Genomic DNA, 15,164 nt, shown 5'->3' with positions numbered 1-15,164 from the left:
ACCAGATCTACTGTACCAGGAAGACTCAGTGATACATACCACCACTCCCTTGTAAGGAGCTGAGAACCTGAGAGGTAAATGCCAGTAGTGCTAAGGAGAGACAAGGAACATCGGCCATGTTACCCATGTAACTGCAGAACGACAGCTTCTGATACTGGGGTTGTTCTACCATGTAAATCATGTGGAAAAATGACACAAACTAGCACAGTCTGTTTCATAATAACCTATAAGTGACAATTCCTTCCTTTATATCCTGGCTTGCTGAGCATGTAGTCTAACTGTTGCCTTGGTTTGGAGAGCACACTGAATCAAAGACAGGTGATCCAGAGAGGGCAGGGTTTTTCTTCCTCACCGTGTTTTGTCTCTTGAGTTTGAGCTGGTTAACGGCCAGAGCCTCTGCGTACTCCAGCTGCTCAATCTCCTCCATCTTCTCGTTGTAGCGTCTGGTCTGCTCATTGATGAGCATCTCTAAACACCTACAGAGGGAGGAGAGAGCATGGTGGTAGTAGTAAGTGTGTGTGCTAATTTACTTATGCAAAGGGCGTACATGTTATAAGGATGAAGCACCACGCAGGAAAATTATTACTATAAGCTGTATGAGAAGATCTTGCAAGTCTTACGTGGTTGTCTTGGCAACATCCTTCATGCTGAGCAGCGGGTCTGCGCTGTCTGGACAGCGCAAGATACATGGGGCAAAAACTATGGCCAATGAGTTCGACGACATGCGGTTGTGAGCCTCCTCTTTACACACCCTGCAAGGAAATGTATTAGGTATTAGCTTCTTCATAGCTGCATGAAAATATAATTCATTTTTTGATTTAAATACTTTATAAAAGTCATGAGAATAAATGACTAGCAAAGAAAAAAATATGTAATCTAATAAGTGAGATATTTGGATGGCTGAGTAACAACCATGTTAAAATACTCAAGCTCTCGATGAGAGGATCGCTACCTGACGAGGTGGAAGACAAGTCTCTCCAGCGTGTTGAAGTTTGCTGTAGGAAGCTCCTCCAGCACTTTGTAGACGGCATGAAGCTGCTCCTGCTTCTCTGGCAGTTCTGCAGGAAGGAGAAAAACAATAATCAATCACAGGCAATAAGTCCTTTACATTCCTAAATTTTTTTTTTTTTTTTAAATTCTCAAATCATGTGTAATTAACCTTTTTCCACCGTAAAATATCAAAATGTAGACTCCTCTGGTCATAAATAATACCCAGCCAGCAGCAGATGAGGGACAGACTGAGAAGTGAAGTCACACTGTGAAATGTTGCCCCCTGGTGGGGAGCAGCCTGCTTACCCACTGCGTGTAGGAAGTCACTGTAATGTGTGAAGGTCATGAGTGGGTCCGGCAGCTCCCTCAGCCACTGTTTGACCAGGCCTGTCACTGTGTGGATGGGGTAGTCTTCAAGGCAGACTAGGTGCGGGTCTAAACACATCAACAATGATACATTAATAAAAAAAACTTAATTTTTACCTGCATGTTAGATTTATCATAACAAAAAGTTAAGATACCATGAAAGTGCAGTTAATCATTAATCAACTAGATTTAGGTTTTTTGGGGCATTTCTCCTTCACATTGTCTTGGATTCTATGTTACATCTTTTTTTTTTTTTTTTACTTTTTTGATATGTGAAATAAACAAACAAACTGTAAACATCATAGAGAAAAGGTCTAACCAGTCTCCAGTCGCTGGTGCAGCTCTTTCATCCTGTTGGCAGAGCCAGACTTGCGGTAGATGCCTTCGGTGTAGAGGCCGTTCATCTCCACATGCTCCAGCATCATCTCCAGCACCATGGGCACTGGGTTCTTATCGCTGGTCAGGTGACACACCCGGACCCCAAAGTGCAGCCCGGCAGCTTCTTCATCACTCTGTGAATTCAGACAGGCAGCAGCTGGATCAGTACCATATGAAGTCTACTTGTCCATTTACAATGTGGAAGAAATGTAACTAATATTACTTGAGTTTAATATTACTGAGTTTCTTACTGGGTCAGAAAAGAAATGAACATTTTGATATTCCTACCTTTTTGGCACAGAAGGTGGAGCAGTCAGTGACTATTTTACAGATGCACTTCTTATGGCACACCATCTTACAATCTGAAAGACAAAGTTTGAAAGATGTATAAATTAGAAATGGTACAGAGGTACAAAGTAGCAACAGGAGGAACAGATTTGATCAAATCCAGGAAATATCTTTTCAAGTCAGCTTTTGCTCAAGTGTAATCCATGTATTTCCTTTAACTGTAATAAGAGGGCCGCAGACTGTCGTACTTGGACTGAAATTTCTGTCCTTGGTCCACTACTCTATAAGATAGATCAAAGAGAGGTTGACCATTTCTTGTAAGTAATGGACAACAAACAGCCTCTTGAGAAAATGACACACCTAGAGTTACCTGTAGAAATGACAATGTGGAACATCAAACTGTTGTGTCATTATTTTCAATGCAAGAGTCTTTGTTAGTGTTGTGTGACTCATATAGTTGTCATTTCCCTGTCCAGTGCCTGTGTTATTTATATAGCAAATAGACTTATGTACATCTGAGCACATCTGGTCTTAAAATATGTTGTGGACAAGGGTGTTGTTGGTGCATGGCTATACTGATGTAATAGTCAATGGTGTAGTATTTTACTGTTATTTATTTATTTATTTTTTAATGAGTGCATTACCAAGAGAGCAATCTGCCTCTAGGTGTAAAACACTATGCACATTATAGCAGCTATGTTCCAAGGTACAAGTACAACTGGCTTTTAAAGGGAATGGGAGGCGGTACTCTGGTTTATTGCATGTTATGTGCAAAACACTACCACAATCACTGAAGAGACACCCTTTAGAAGCATGCCTGGCGTGATAATTGCTTTTTCCGTTGTTAACATCGCAAATGTCATATGGACACACCCTATACATCTGCCATGTGCTTTAGATTGTATAGATCTCTCAGTCTAAAGGATCTGAACACAAATGAGAAACAAGAAAGAGTTTTGTTGGAGTATTAACTCACAGCTGCACATGTAGGCCTTCTCCATGCCCCAGATGTAAGAAGTACACTGGTCACACGACTGCACAATGTTGACCTGGTAGTTGACAAAAACATGATCCAGGGGGCTCTCCATCTAATGAGACAGACAGTAACAATTAAAAATCCTTATGAATAGTGAAATCAAATCATTTGTTGTGGATGAAGGAGAATTATTAACTCTTCACACTTACACTTTTATCTTTTTTCCTCCTCTTTTTCCGAGCTTTAGCCGGCTGGAGAAAAAACAAAACAGGTGTGAATATGTTACATATTATCATCACATCATATTTGCAGCAATTAAAGTAAGAGAGAGAGGGAGATAGACTTTATAGTCATTGCATATTTTTATACAATGAAATTAGGTTTGGCAACAATCCTCACATCTTAGCAGCCTCACAATAAATATAGAATGAATAAAAATACTTGATAGAAATACCAAACCATTATAGACACAAGTTCATCAAAGGAGATGAATAATAATAACACATCTCAGTGTTTCACCTTTGCAGGTTCAGCTTCCTCTTTCTTCATCTCTCCTCTGATGAAGCCGTCCAGCACCGACTGGAACAAGTTGACCACAAGTTGAACTTCTCCTTTCTGCTTGTCGCCCGCCAGGTGGATCACCTTGTTCTGGTAGCCTGTCATCAGACCTTTGTAGCCTATGGTGGGTTTCTGGTGAGATTCATCAGAGAGAAGAGAGAATGAGGACGAGGAGAGGACAGTGACACAGAACTTTGATCAGTGTGTTTCATGTGTGTGTTTTGTTCATAGAGAAAGACTTACTGTGAGGGAATACATGGCTTTGATATTCTCTCTGAACTGCATAGTGGCTGTAACAAAGATGGCCTCTGTGGCCGACAGCTGCTTCCCCCTAGAGCGGAAATCATTGACCTACAGAGAAATACAATATGAGATATGGGTAAGCAGGTAAATAAGTCAAGATTATTTGGTATATAGAAACAGTTTTCTGCTTTTATTTACCTGGTTGCCTAGAAACTCATCCAGATGCCGTAGCTCATTAGCATTAGTGATCTCCCGGTCCAGTGAGGCGTTCCACTGCTCTGACACTCGTGTGGCACGACTGATCTTTATAGAGGGGTTGCGGCCAAAACTTTTACCAGCACGGTCGCCATGTGGATGGGAATGAGGCCGAGATGGATGTCCAGCCGTTGGCACTGAAAAGAAAAATATTAATATCGTAAAAATCAGTTACATAAGGAAAAATGTATGATACAGTATACACACAACTAATTTTTCCCCTTCATTTACAAGCTCAGACTAATGGAGTATGTGCACTATGCATGAGTACCATAGATGAAACAAAACCCCAAGTGAAGTTATTTTGTTATCACTGGGCATGATCCTGCACGGGTCAGTGTTTTCTCAGAAAGCAAACAGCAGGATTAGTTAAGGCCTGGGAATAAAAAAGAATAATACACCTGTGTTTTCTTCTCATGTCATATGCAGGGAACTGCAGCAGCTCGAGTGCAGTTATTGCTGGTTCAGTTTTGATAAAGTTTACTTTGGGCACATCAAACTCAAAAACAGAAACCAAATTAAAAAAATCTCCCGCCACAGAAAATCCTACAGAACTTAACAAGGACAGACTCAATCTGTCTGCTGCCCATTTGTATTAGTTACCTTCCCCTCCTGTTGGCTTTTCACTGAGAGTCAGAGCAAATGTCAAGTCTCCGTTGTCTGGAGTTTGGGCCTCTTTGTGGGGTCGCTTTTTCAAAATCTTGCTGAAGAAACCCCCCGACCTGCAGGGCAGAGAAACACAAGAAGCTGTGACGAATACCCATAAACCCTGTGTAACTGGAAGAGCACTGTTATCAGTGTGGATTCTTTATATCATGGCTCACAACTCATACTTTGTGTTACTGACAGATTTGTGTTCTTGATAATCTGCCTGTATGCGGGTCCCTGGATTGTTCCTTGGCAACAGACAAGCAAATACAACAGACGAGCAAAGATGTCCAGTATTTAAAAATACCATCAAAACTGAATTATCCTGCAACCGTCTGCATTTTAAGTACACCCTACTCAAGCTCTGCTCCAGCACTGTCACCATAGCAACAATACAAATTAAAAACAATACAATCCGCCTGATGTTTCCCTCCGATATAACTTTGGCCCGTGACTGAGCCTTCAGCGTATATTTCTGGCAAAATGAATCCATTCAGAGTAAATTCAGTTAGCAGGAATTTCTGGCTGCGAATGTTGCAACTAAGATTTCAGGATCATTTTGGTTGAACATGTTTTCCCATGAATCCGACTCAAGCTGACATCAATATTGCTCAAGAGGAAAAGTGAGAATGCCTGAGTCACTCATAATTTCTCTCATTACAGATTCTATCTTTATTGATACTGGACACATCATGCTTTGTTTCACCCATCTCAGTCCATCTCCTTTTTCAAACAAATGTAAGGTCGTATTTTACAGCAACCCTGCTTATCCAATCACAAGCCTGTGTCTACAGTGTGAGCCAGTACAGTGCAGTGCATTACTTGTCTGGTGTGGATGGCATGCAGTGGGCTGAATCTTGGTGACCAAAACCATCTTGCTGTTTCCGCCTGAAGGAGCTTCCCTTTGAGCCCTCACTGTCTGAGGGGGAAATTATCTGCAGGGCAGAAAAAACAAGAAGAAAATAAAAACTTGTACTTGGGGACATTTGTAGACAGTTGAGGCTGATTTTTGTAAATTCAAATGTAAAAAGATATATATTTGTGATCTTTTATAATAGCATTGTGCAATAAAATAAATTAATATATAAAATACCTCTCTGCCTGACACAATGCCAGCTCCTTCAGAACATGGAGACAAACTGTCAACTGATGACGAGGCTGTTTCACTCCTGCAGGTAGACAGACAAATGCATTTATGAAAAGATAATGACAACGGAAAGGGTTTCTTACACAAGTTAACGAAATGTGGAAAATGTTTGTCAGAGGATTTACTGTCACTGCCCCTCTGCTATTAATAATATAAATAATGTAAATATGAGTAGGAGTATTTTTCCAACTTTGCCAAACTAGGCACTGTCATTTATTTGTGGGTGTAAATAGTGTAGTGTCTAATGTCTATTTGGTGCACTAATAGGGCGTCATGGCAGCAGGATACAATGGAGGCACAGAGGCTACATATCATTGTTGCCTGGATGGATTCATTGATGGATTTGTTGAAAAACACAAACAAACCACAAGGGCAGAGACTGTAACCAGAACAGAAAACGTACAGGGGTTTTTTCCTCCTTTCCTCCCGATTGTGAGGTGGAGGAGGGCTGGTGTTGTCGGAGTAATCTCCATCACTCCTCCTCCCCTTCCACTTCTCCGGCTTCTCCTTGATGGCCCCAGGACGGCGCTGCAGGTTTACAGAGCCACCGTCCCCGACGCCGTTTCTCTCGGGCCCGGGGTCGGCGGGCTGCAGGGACAGAGTGGATGGACGAACGGGACCGGAAGCTGGAGGAGATGATTTCCCCTCCTTCTTCCCTCCCTTGTCTTCCTTCATTTTCCAGGCTACAAAGGTGTACTGGTCGAGCTCCTTGCTGTCAGACCGCTCTTTCAGCTTCGAGGTCTCCGGGCTTTTGCTCTTCGGTGGAGTCGTTTGGTCCTTGCTGACTGCAGAGGAGGAGGAGGAGGAAGAGGAGGAGGAGGCGGCTCGATCCGTCTCTCTCTGGTTGTGTTCCAGCCCCCTGCGTCTCCTCTGCTCTCTCTTCTCTTGGCTCCTGGACGTCTGGCCCCTGTTGGAGGCAGCTGGAGGTTGTGCTCTGTGTTGTTCAGCGTTGGAAGGTGTGGAGGTAGTGCTGGGAGCCTGCTCATCTGACACCTGACCCGGGGGCGTGGAGGAGGCGACCCCATCAGAGGGCAGATCCGGTCTTGAATCCGACTGTCCTAGTGTTTGGTTCTCTGAATCTTTCTTCTCGTCCTCCTCCTCCTCCTCCTCCTCCTCTTTCTCATCCAGCTGGGGTCCAGCCTCAGCCAGGGTACCGTTGGTCTCTGAATTTAATTCCTCCTCCTCCTCCTCCTCCTCTTCCAGCTCTTCCTTGTCCTGTCCCTCCTCCTCGGTATGTGACCCTGTTTTAACCTCTCCACCTTCCTCTCCTTTCTCCTCCTCTGTCTCCCGGGCAGCGTCATCCAGCATCTCCTCTGTGACCAGCTCGATATCTGGATCCTCTCTTGTTTCAGGTTCTCCTGCCTGTCCTTTCTCCTCTTCTTCCCTCTTTTTCTGTGCTTCTTGTGCTTCTCTAGCTGCCTCCTCCTCCTCTGCTCTCTTGCGGGCCTCCTCTTCCTCCTCTTTTCTCCTTGCTTCCTCTTCCATCCTCCTCCTCTCCGCCTCCTCTTCCTCTGCTTTTCTCCTGGCCTCTTCCTCCTCTTCCCTCCTCCGTCTTTCTTCTTCTTCTGCCGCCTTCTGTTTTATCTCACGGATGGATTGACACCTGTAAAGTACAAGACGTAAACATATTAGGCAAAAATGTTATTAGCACATTACAGTGCATGTCCCTCGAGGGTCCAGCCAATAGTTTCTATACCATACGTGTGTGTTTTTACCTCCTGCGTGCTGAGTGGCCTCTGACCAGGGCTTGTATTTTGGTAGCTCCCTGTTTTTGGCGGTGGTACTCCAATCTCTGTCTGTGCCCTCGCCACACAGCCTGGATCGCAGTAGCTGCACGTTGCCTTTGCTCTTCTTCTTGTTCTTTGCAGTACCTGCGCCATGAACGCTACGAGACAGAATATCACAACTGTAACTAAATTCCCTTCTTAATAACAGAAATGAACAAAAGAATAAAAAAAAAGTGAAATATATTGACACGACTGTCCCAAAAAAATGCTTTGTCATCTACCTGGATCAAGCTAGCTGCCCGCCTCATGTCCAGAAACTCTTGCCTCTGCAGACGAGCTCTGAACCACTGCTGAAGGAAGATGATCTTACGCATGACGTCCCTGTGCAGCGTGTCCTGCAGCTGCTGTCGCTCCAGCTCCTTCAAGAACACCTAAGCAGAGAAAAACACACTTAAGTCGAATGACACTTTACATTGAGAGAGAAACAGATGCAGACAAGAACGGGGGTTTAAAAGGTGAAGTGAAAATACGAACAGTCTACCTTGGTTTTGCCTATCTGAAACGTGGTGGGGTCCAGGCCCATCTTCTTCTCGAGCAGCACAGCGATGTCGTCTTTACAGGCGGTAGCATTCTTTGGCAGCAAGACTCCAAACTGCTGGATAAACTCCTGCAGGGGAAAGTAAACAAAGGCAACACAGATGAGAAATGAAATGCTCAAGAGAGGACATGTGGTAGTGATGAATGATCAAAACCTAATGAGCAATGTTAAACATTATGTATTTTACATAATGATGTCATCCTCAATAATTGTATTGTTACGCTGAGAGACAAATTTCAACATCTGGGCTGAATGCGTGCCAAGGCAGCAGCTCTGAGTGGCTAACTTTGCCTTGACTTATGCTCTGACGCTGTCTTCATGTGCGTTTGTATGTAGTACAGTATTGTTACAGGCCATGAAATCGGCTTGTATTCACCATCAAAGTATGTACCTGGTGTGACATTATAAATGGTGTTATTATGACGTGGATTTTCCAAAAACGAGGAGTAACTTTGCAGTACCTGGAATGTGTACTTGGCTCCGTAGCCTGACCTCCTGATACGAACAGTTTCCAGCATTCCTGTGTATCTCAGCTGCTGAACCACCAAGGCCTCGTCCAGATGCATCTCCTTCTGCTCATATATAACAACACAAGAAACATATTTGGTTATACTCTTGTCACTTACACAACACACACATTTACCAGGTCAACAATGTTCATCTTTTCATTGATTGATTGGACCAAGCTAATCTACTGTACATCTCAGACAGATTTTTTTTTATTGAGTTTTAAAACGTGGGAAATAAAACCTTGCAAATATCAAAGATAGGTGTTTCAAGAGAGGTATAAAACATTACATTGCATCACTGTAGACACAAGATTCTCTCTTGCAAAGTCCTCAAGCTGGAAGGAAGTGTCAGTATTTGAGCAGGAAAGCAAAGAACAAATAACATGACAAAATCTTACCTTCTCAGCATTGGAGCGGATACAGCGAATAAAGAAAGGCTCTGCTTTGTTCAGAGTCTCCAAGAGCTTGGTCAGAGAAGTCTGGAAAAGAGTGGAGTTTGCTGAATGGTCAAGACTGCTAATGGGAGTGTGTGTGTCTGTGTGTAATGAGTACACTGCTGGGATTTGGGGTTTTTACCTGGAACTGGGCACTGATACTGGGGGGCTTCTTCTTCTTGTGCAGGTGGAGCAGAGACTTGGTAGTGCGATCGTGTAGCGTCAAACTCACAATGAACTTCAGAGACCGAGAATCCAGCAAACTCTGCACAGCAGTGATACAGCAAATTAATCAGACAAAAAAAAACAAACCTTTTATCTGACTTACTTTTTATATGTAAGTAATTTTAAGGTCTTTGGTCTTTTCTCAGTTTTACCTTGGGGATGACCTGCTTCTGTTTGGTGTTCTTGTTTTTCCTGTGGAGAGAAAAAAAAAGACGTGGGGTGAGTTAGAGGGAGTGAAGTGTTAAAAGCTGCGGCAGAGTGATGGAACGGAGCAGTGGATGGAGTGTGATAAGCTGGGTTAGTACGGATGGATGACTTCTTCATGCGCTGTCAGTCAGTGATGAATCAAGGGTTGCACCTGGAAGGCGGAAGGAATAACAGGAAGAGGCGAGGCATGAATGAGTGACGGGAAAGGGATGGTGGAGAACAAGAGGAGGGAGTTTGCTGCAGGAGATGGGAAGAAAAAAAATCTATTCTGAGCAGAGAGTCAACATACAGACAGACATGCTCTCTCTGTTTTCAAGAACACATAAATAGGTCCAAAAGAATGGATGCTCATATTCACTATAATGCTATGTGTCAGACTGCAGAACTTTGTACATTGTTACATGCTGCGAGGCCACTGATGCTCCAAAAGACCTCACATGCCAGAACCGTCCTCTGATGATGTTCATGCAGCAGTTAACGAAGTGAGTATTTAAGGCATTTTTATCTGTGGCCTTCAAGAAAACTAGACAGTATGAGAGAGAGAGAATCCTGTGATGTCTGCTAATGATGGTGTCAATATTACATGTGACGTTAGTGCTCCATTTAGAGGAGTGGCTACAAAGGTGACGGCTAAACTGGTTTAATGTAAAACGTTTTTGGTGGAAAAAAAGTGTAATTTAACAGGAGCATGTTCTGCCTGAGCCGACAAGACCGGACTGATCAGGAGAAGAGCTGATGCCAGGTCTGTCTGCAGACTCACTGAAGGACGTGTCGGGGGAAGCGGAGGCGACCCCAGGACTGCAGCAGCTTGCGAGGGTCCTCACCATCCAGCTGCAATTTCTTAATGGAGCTGATGATCTCTGCATGCATGTCTCTGATCACACCACAAACAAACACCCAGTGTTGAGAGGGGGGGGAGGTAGAATTAGGAGAACGATTGGAAAAACCCACAAAAGGAGGAAGGAAAAGGGGAAAAAAAAAAGAGAGACAAACAAACCCGTAAAGCGGGGGAGTGACACAACACCACTGTTAGGACACCTTAGAGGAAAACACACCACACCGCAGTCACCCAAGACAAGAACGCACACTGCAGGATAGTTGGGGGTCTGATATCAAGAGAAACTTCTGCTTTCCTCTTCTGCTCATCCGTGAAGACTAACCCACTTAATGTATTCCCCCATTGTTCATGTTTATGTACGTGGAAACCACAAGACACACCAGACCGCCCAACCATGCTGCCATATCCTTTTTTAAAAACCAGAAAAAGAAACACACACACACACACACACACAAAGAGACACTGGAGCATGTGGGGGTTTGTATTCACACCCTTATCACTGCCACTGTGGTGGTTAACATGCAGAGCTGAGTTGACGTTCAATGTGGTTGGCCATCTGTGTCCATGCTGGGGCTGTTACTGGTTGTGTGACTGTAAGTTGTTACAGGTGAGGTTTTTTTAGGGGAAGTCGTGGTCCTTAAATCGGGGCTGGTGTAACACTGGACGCCGAGTTCCATGAGGTTAATGTAGAGACTTTTCTATCTCTTAGTGCTTATCCATGCAATGATTTTCTATACTTACCATGAATGACCATGAAAACAGAGGAGGCAAGGCAGGGAAGGAAACATATATAGTGAATCTGACCTCTAACATTTCAGTAATTGCAGATCTGGAAATGACTGGATCATTCAATACTGTACTTAGAAAGTCGATCAGGTTAGGTGTTCAAGTCTTTTAAAAAAAAACACAGCCCAGTCATTTCAGATCTGAAAGCAGAAAGCAGAATGTCAGAGTTCACGGGGCCAATTAATCTAAAAATATCCTTTGTGGTTTTGTTCCCCTCTGAGAAAGCTCTCCCAATTCTCTTTGTCTATTTGACTAGGGGTTCCTCATACGTGTATGAACACGTGTGCTTCCAGCCATCCACCGTTGATGTAAGTAATCCGGCAAGCTAATCAGAGTAGGCCAGCACAAACACCTTCCTGTGCTCTATACCAAGAATAATAAACGTGAGAAAGGAAAGAGATTATCGCAGCTACAGAAATGATGGGGATAACAGTGAGGGAAGAGAGGGAATGCAAAGTAAAGGGCAACCTGGCTGTACTGTGTTGTAATGGTGTACTGCACTTCCTCTTAGGAAACTTGATTCCTAGAACAGGAGACTGTGTTAGATCAAATGGCATACTAAGAGTTCAGATTTACTCTATGATGAGGGCAAACTCAGAAGGGAGAAAACCAGTTTTCTTTTGCCCCAAAGAAGCACATTTCCTTCCTGCTTGGCCTCATGACTTCATTCTTTATCCCCTGTCCACCAAATTCACTTACTTCTTACTCTCATAGCTAGCAAAGATGTCTTCAAAGGCCTCTAGAGGGCGCTCTTCTGAGTGATCAAAGTAGAAATCGAGCATAGAAGCTCGTCTGTGGAGGGGAGAGGAGAGAACCGCACACAGTGGGGTCACCAAAGGGTGGAGAGGATATAGGTGACTTAGATGAGGTGAAGGAGGTTTTGTCTGTCAGGGGGATGCCAAAAAATGTGTTTTCTACGGCTTCAGTTCAAATGACTTGTTGTCATTCAGCTGAACAGTTTACAGTAGGTTTTTGACATTGTCCTTCCTCATCTCATCCAGTACCACAAGATAAACGAGGAGTTCCATAGTTCACCAGCCATTTTAAACATTTCCTTCACCATCAAACTGGGAAATGTGTCACTGTAAAACTGTATGTGTGGAAGAAAAGAGGCCTGGGTTTTTAGTTGATCCTGTGTAAAAATAATAAGTCTGTGCTTTGTGAATGAGAAGAGACACTGAGTTATTAAATACACATTCAACAGGACCAAAAGTCCTCTCCATGTCCACAGGCACGATGACGACAGGTGTCTCAGACCTAACAGTTAAAAAACAACAACAGCCAAACACAACAAAGATCAAGTAAGACAAGTTTTATATTCATTGATGTATCTCACTTACTTGTACATTCTTTCTATTGGGGCATTGGACCGTTGAAGCTCTCCTAAAGGAGTTCTGGAGATTGGACGGACGACACCTAAAACATGACACAATACACATCATTTACAAGCAAAGCAGTCAAATAATCATAAGCAGGATTTTCTGGCGGCATGAATATTGATCAGAATCACATGACTGCAGCATTTTTTTCATTTTAATTTAATTCAATCTTGTTAATCCACATAAAAAGGCTCCTATGTCAGTGGGCTAACCCTGGTAGCACAAAAATAGTCTGGAGGATTGAGAATAAAGCCTCGCATTCCTGAACTCCATATTCCTCTATGTGCTGACCTGAGAGGCTAATTACAGAGCAGAGAGACTGCAAATGTCTGAGGCTGTGGTATAAGCTGCACTAGTGGTCTGAGGATGCAGCTATGATTAAAATTTACTAACAGCATTTGTCGGTGAATCCCCATCTTTTAATTCTGATATATTGATTTTCAATATTTGTCTCATAGAATCAGCAGCAAGGTCAAACATCTATTAAACCTTCCATATTGAAGACACGATCCTTGATAAGCATCAAGTTTCAGGATGTTATTAACCAGGATGGGCCGACAGCCATACACTGATAATGTACCTGAAGTTTTGGATGCCCAGGATCGGCCAGCCTCATTGAAAGCAGCAATTCCCCTGATGGTGGCACGCAGGATGCCCCAGCGAAACATGGCCACTGGGTCCATGCCAATGAGCTGCCGCACATATGCACGGTCACTGCTCCGCAACAATGCCACAATGTCAGGACGCATGTGGTCTGTGTTCTTCTCCCGGAAATCCTGGTGGGGTCAAAGACATCAAGAACTTTACAAAGGCCACCATCAACGTGTAAAAAAAACAGGTCCAGGTTATATTCAAGTGTGAGTTTAAGAGTAATTGTAACCCCTATAACTTTTAGTTCAAACAGGTTCATCTTGACCTTGTTCATAGATAGTATCAATAGGTTCTTTTCTTCTGTTGTTTTCGACAGTCGACATGTTCCCACTATTGAAATACGTTTAAACCCACATGACCTGAAGAAAAGAATTATTGATACTAACTACCCTATAACTTTTGTTTTCCTTTAACAGAATTGGGTATTGTCATGTTTCCTGTGGCCTCGTGCTTACCTTGATTTGATATTTGACTTTTCCAGCAAAGTGGCGAATGACAAAGGCAGGCTCCATGACTGGTGTGGGGACAAAGTATTTGTTGCCCTGGTGCTGCTGTTTGAACTTGGCTAGTAATGTCTCATCAGTGGCACGGGGAAAGCTGCAGCACAGGCACAGAGGGGAAAGGGGCAAAGAAGGAAAAGTAAAGAACAGTAAATGGGTAGCTGCCGCCAAATCAAAACAAACATTACTACCATCCAGATCTATCCAAGACGTGAATGAGTTGGAGTAATTCTCTCTACAGCTGTGTCTTACTTGCTCTCCTCATCCAGCAGGTAAAGCAGGCCGGTGGGCTTCTTGCTGATGAGATGGATACAGCCCACGTTGTCCGTGTAGTCGATGTTGTGCCAGGTGATTCCCTCCGCTTGGTACTCCTCCTGCACAAGGCAGAGCAGACCATTTCAATAAGCCAGCTCATCCGTGAAGTCATGCTGGGAAGTTTGGCAGTTTTACTGACGACATCTTAACCTAAATTGTTGAGCCAACTCATGTCTAGAGGAAATTGTAGCGCCACGCAAGCAACAGATGAAATTGTTTTTTACTGTGTTTTCCCAAAAGATGGAGCAATATAGTTATATATATTAGTTAAAGTAAAGTCTGACCAACTAAAAAACTAATATTACATCTGTGATTTGTATTCCTGTGAACACTGAAAGGATAAGATGCAACTTTCCCTCCTTTTAGAAACCAGGAATGTTTTAGATGAGTCATCGTTTTGGCAGTCACTATTGTAAACAAAGAGCAGTGAAGAGTTGTAGGGCTGAATTGCAAAGGAAGAAAATCTTCTGTTTGCGTCTGGTTCATAGTGACATGTAAAATGACTGTAAGATGAGGGAAACACACTAAACCGCTCACCTGTTCCAGATTGAAGATGTGATGGTTGAAGTAATACTGCAGCTGTTCGTTTGCGTAGTTGATGCAGAATTGCTCAAAGCTGTTTGTCTCAAAGTCCTCAAAGCCAAAGATGTCCAGGACGCCAATGGACAAGCACTGGAGAACGGAGGGAATGAACATCAGTGATGAGCAGGAAGGGAAATGTATGAAACACATCAATGACAAACACTACGTTTTATAATGTGCAGATAGATCAGTTTCCATGTGTTTTTTGTGAGACTGTGTGAGAGTCTCACCCGGACAGATTCCTCCATGTCTTTTTTGTTAAGCAGTGCATGATTGATGCGAAGGACGATCCAGTCAAACAAGGCGCTGTACAGAGATTTGGCCATGGAGTCTCTGGCTGTTATCGCCTGATGAGACAGAGAGAGAGAGTGAGAGAGATGTATATTGTGATGGGAACTTCAGTGAACACAGAAAGAGTTCGACAGTGTGTGTTAGAATGAGACATACTGTAATTATGTGTATGAGGACTTCAATAAAGAATAAAGATGGAAAAATGAGGAAGTGTGACATCCGTTGTTCAGATGTTCTTATTTTGCACATCGTAAAATGAAAGGGAGAATATAT

At 43.3% G+C, this 15,164-nt stretch overlaps 1 protein-coding gene across 6 annotated transcripts in view; it reads right to left on the bottom strand.

Annotated features, from left to right (window-relative positions):
- Positions 1–15,164, bottom strand: part of myo9bl (myosin IXb-like) — a 56,823-nt gene that overhangs the window by 3,421 nt on the left and 38,238 nt on the right. For 2 of the 6 annotated variants that reach the window (XM_085774366.1, XM_085774362.1), the window contains exons 11-41: positions 14,831–14,947; positions 14,556–14,690; positions 13,956–14,077; positions 13,659–13,800; positions 13,133–13,328; positions 12,514–12,589; positions 11,873–11,965; positions 10,310–10,423; positions 9,495–9,534; positions 9,260–9,382; positions 9,082–9,162; positions 8,636–8,746; positions 8,118–8,243; positions 7,858–8,007; positions 7,565–7,734; positions 6,253–7,452; positions 5,796–5,871; positions 5,525–5,637; positions 4,658–4,776; positions 3,998–4,191; positions 3,800–3,907; positions 3,518–3,688; positions 3,208–3,249; positions 2,999–3,110; positions 2,023–2,096; positions 1,676–1,868; positions 1,297–1,425; positions 953–1,058; positions 621–752; positions 353–476; positions 40–90 (exon numbers count right to left, since the gene is read on the bottom strand). In XM_085774366.1, coding sequence (XP_085630492.1) covers positions 40–90; positions 353–476; positions 621–752; positions 953–1,058; positions 1,297–1,425; positions 1,676–1,868; positions 2,023–2,096; positions 2,999–3,110; positions 3,208–3,249; positions 3,518–3,688; positions 3,800–3,907; positions 3,998–4,191; positions 4,658–4,776; positions 5,525–5,637; positions 5,796–5,871; positions 6,253–7,452; positions 7,565–7,734; positions 7,858–8,007; positions 8,118–8,243; positions 8,636–8,746; positions 9,082–9,162; positions 9,260–9,382; positions 9,495–9,534; positions 10,310–10,423; positions 11,873–11,965; positions 12,514–12,589; positions 13,133–13,328; positions 13,659–13,800; positions 13,956–14,077; positions 14,556–14,690; positions 14,831–14,947 — 4,740 coding nt within the window. The remainder of the gene's footprint in view (positions 1–39; positions 91–352; positions 477–620; positions 753–952; positions 1,059–1,296; positions 1,426–1,675; positions 1,869–2,022; positions 2,097–2,998; positions 3,111–3,207; positions 3,250–3,517; positions 3,689–3,799; positions 3,908–3,997; positions 4,192–4,657; positions 4,777–5,524; positions 5,638–5,795; positions 5,872–6,252; positions 7,453–7,564; positions 7,735–7,857; positions 8,008–8,117; positions 8,244–8,635; positions 8,747–9,081; positions 9,163–9,259; positions 9,383–9,494; positions 9,535–10,309; positions 10,424–11,872; positions 11,966–12,513; positions 12,590–13,132; positions 13,329–13,658; positions 13,801–13,955; positions 14,078–14,555; positions 14,691–14,830; positions 14,948–15,164) is intronic. The other 4 variants (XM_085774367.1, XM_085774364.1, XM_085774365.1 and 1 more) reach the window with 3 other exon arrangements.

This window comes from Trachurus japonicus, chromosome 4 (genome assembly GCF_045865225.1).
Source record: "Trachurus japonicus isolate A0001 chromosome 4, Traja_1.0".
Taxonomy (NCBI): Eukaryota; Metazoa; Chordata; class Actinopteri; order Carangiformes; family Carangidae; genus Trachurus; species Trachurus japonicus.
Note: the sequence above shows the minus strand (reverse complement) of the source record. Positions and strands in the feature narration are given on the sequence as shown.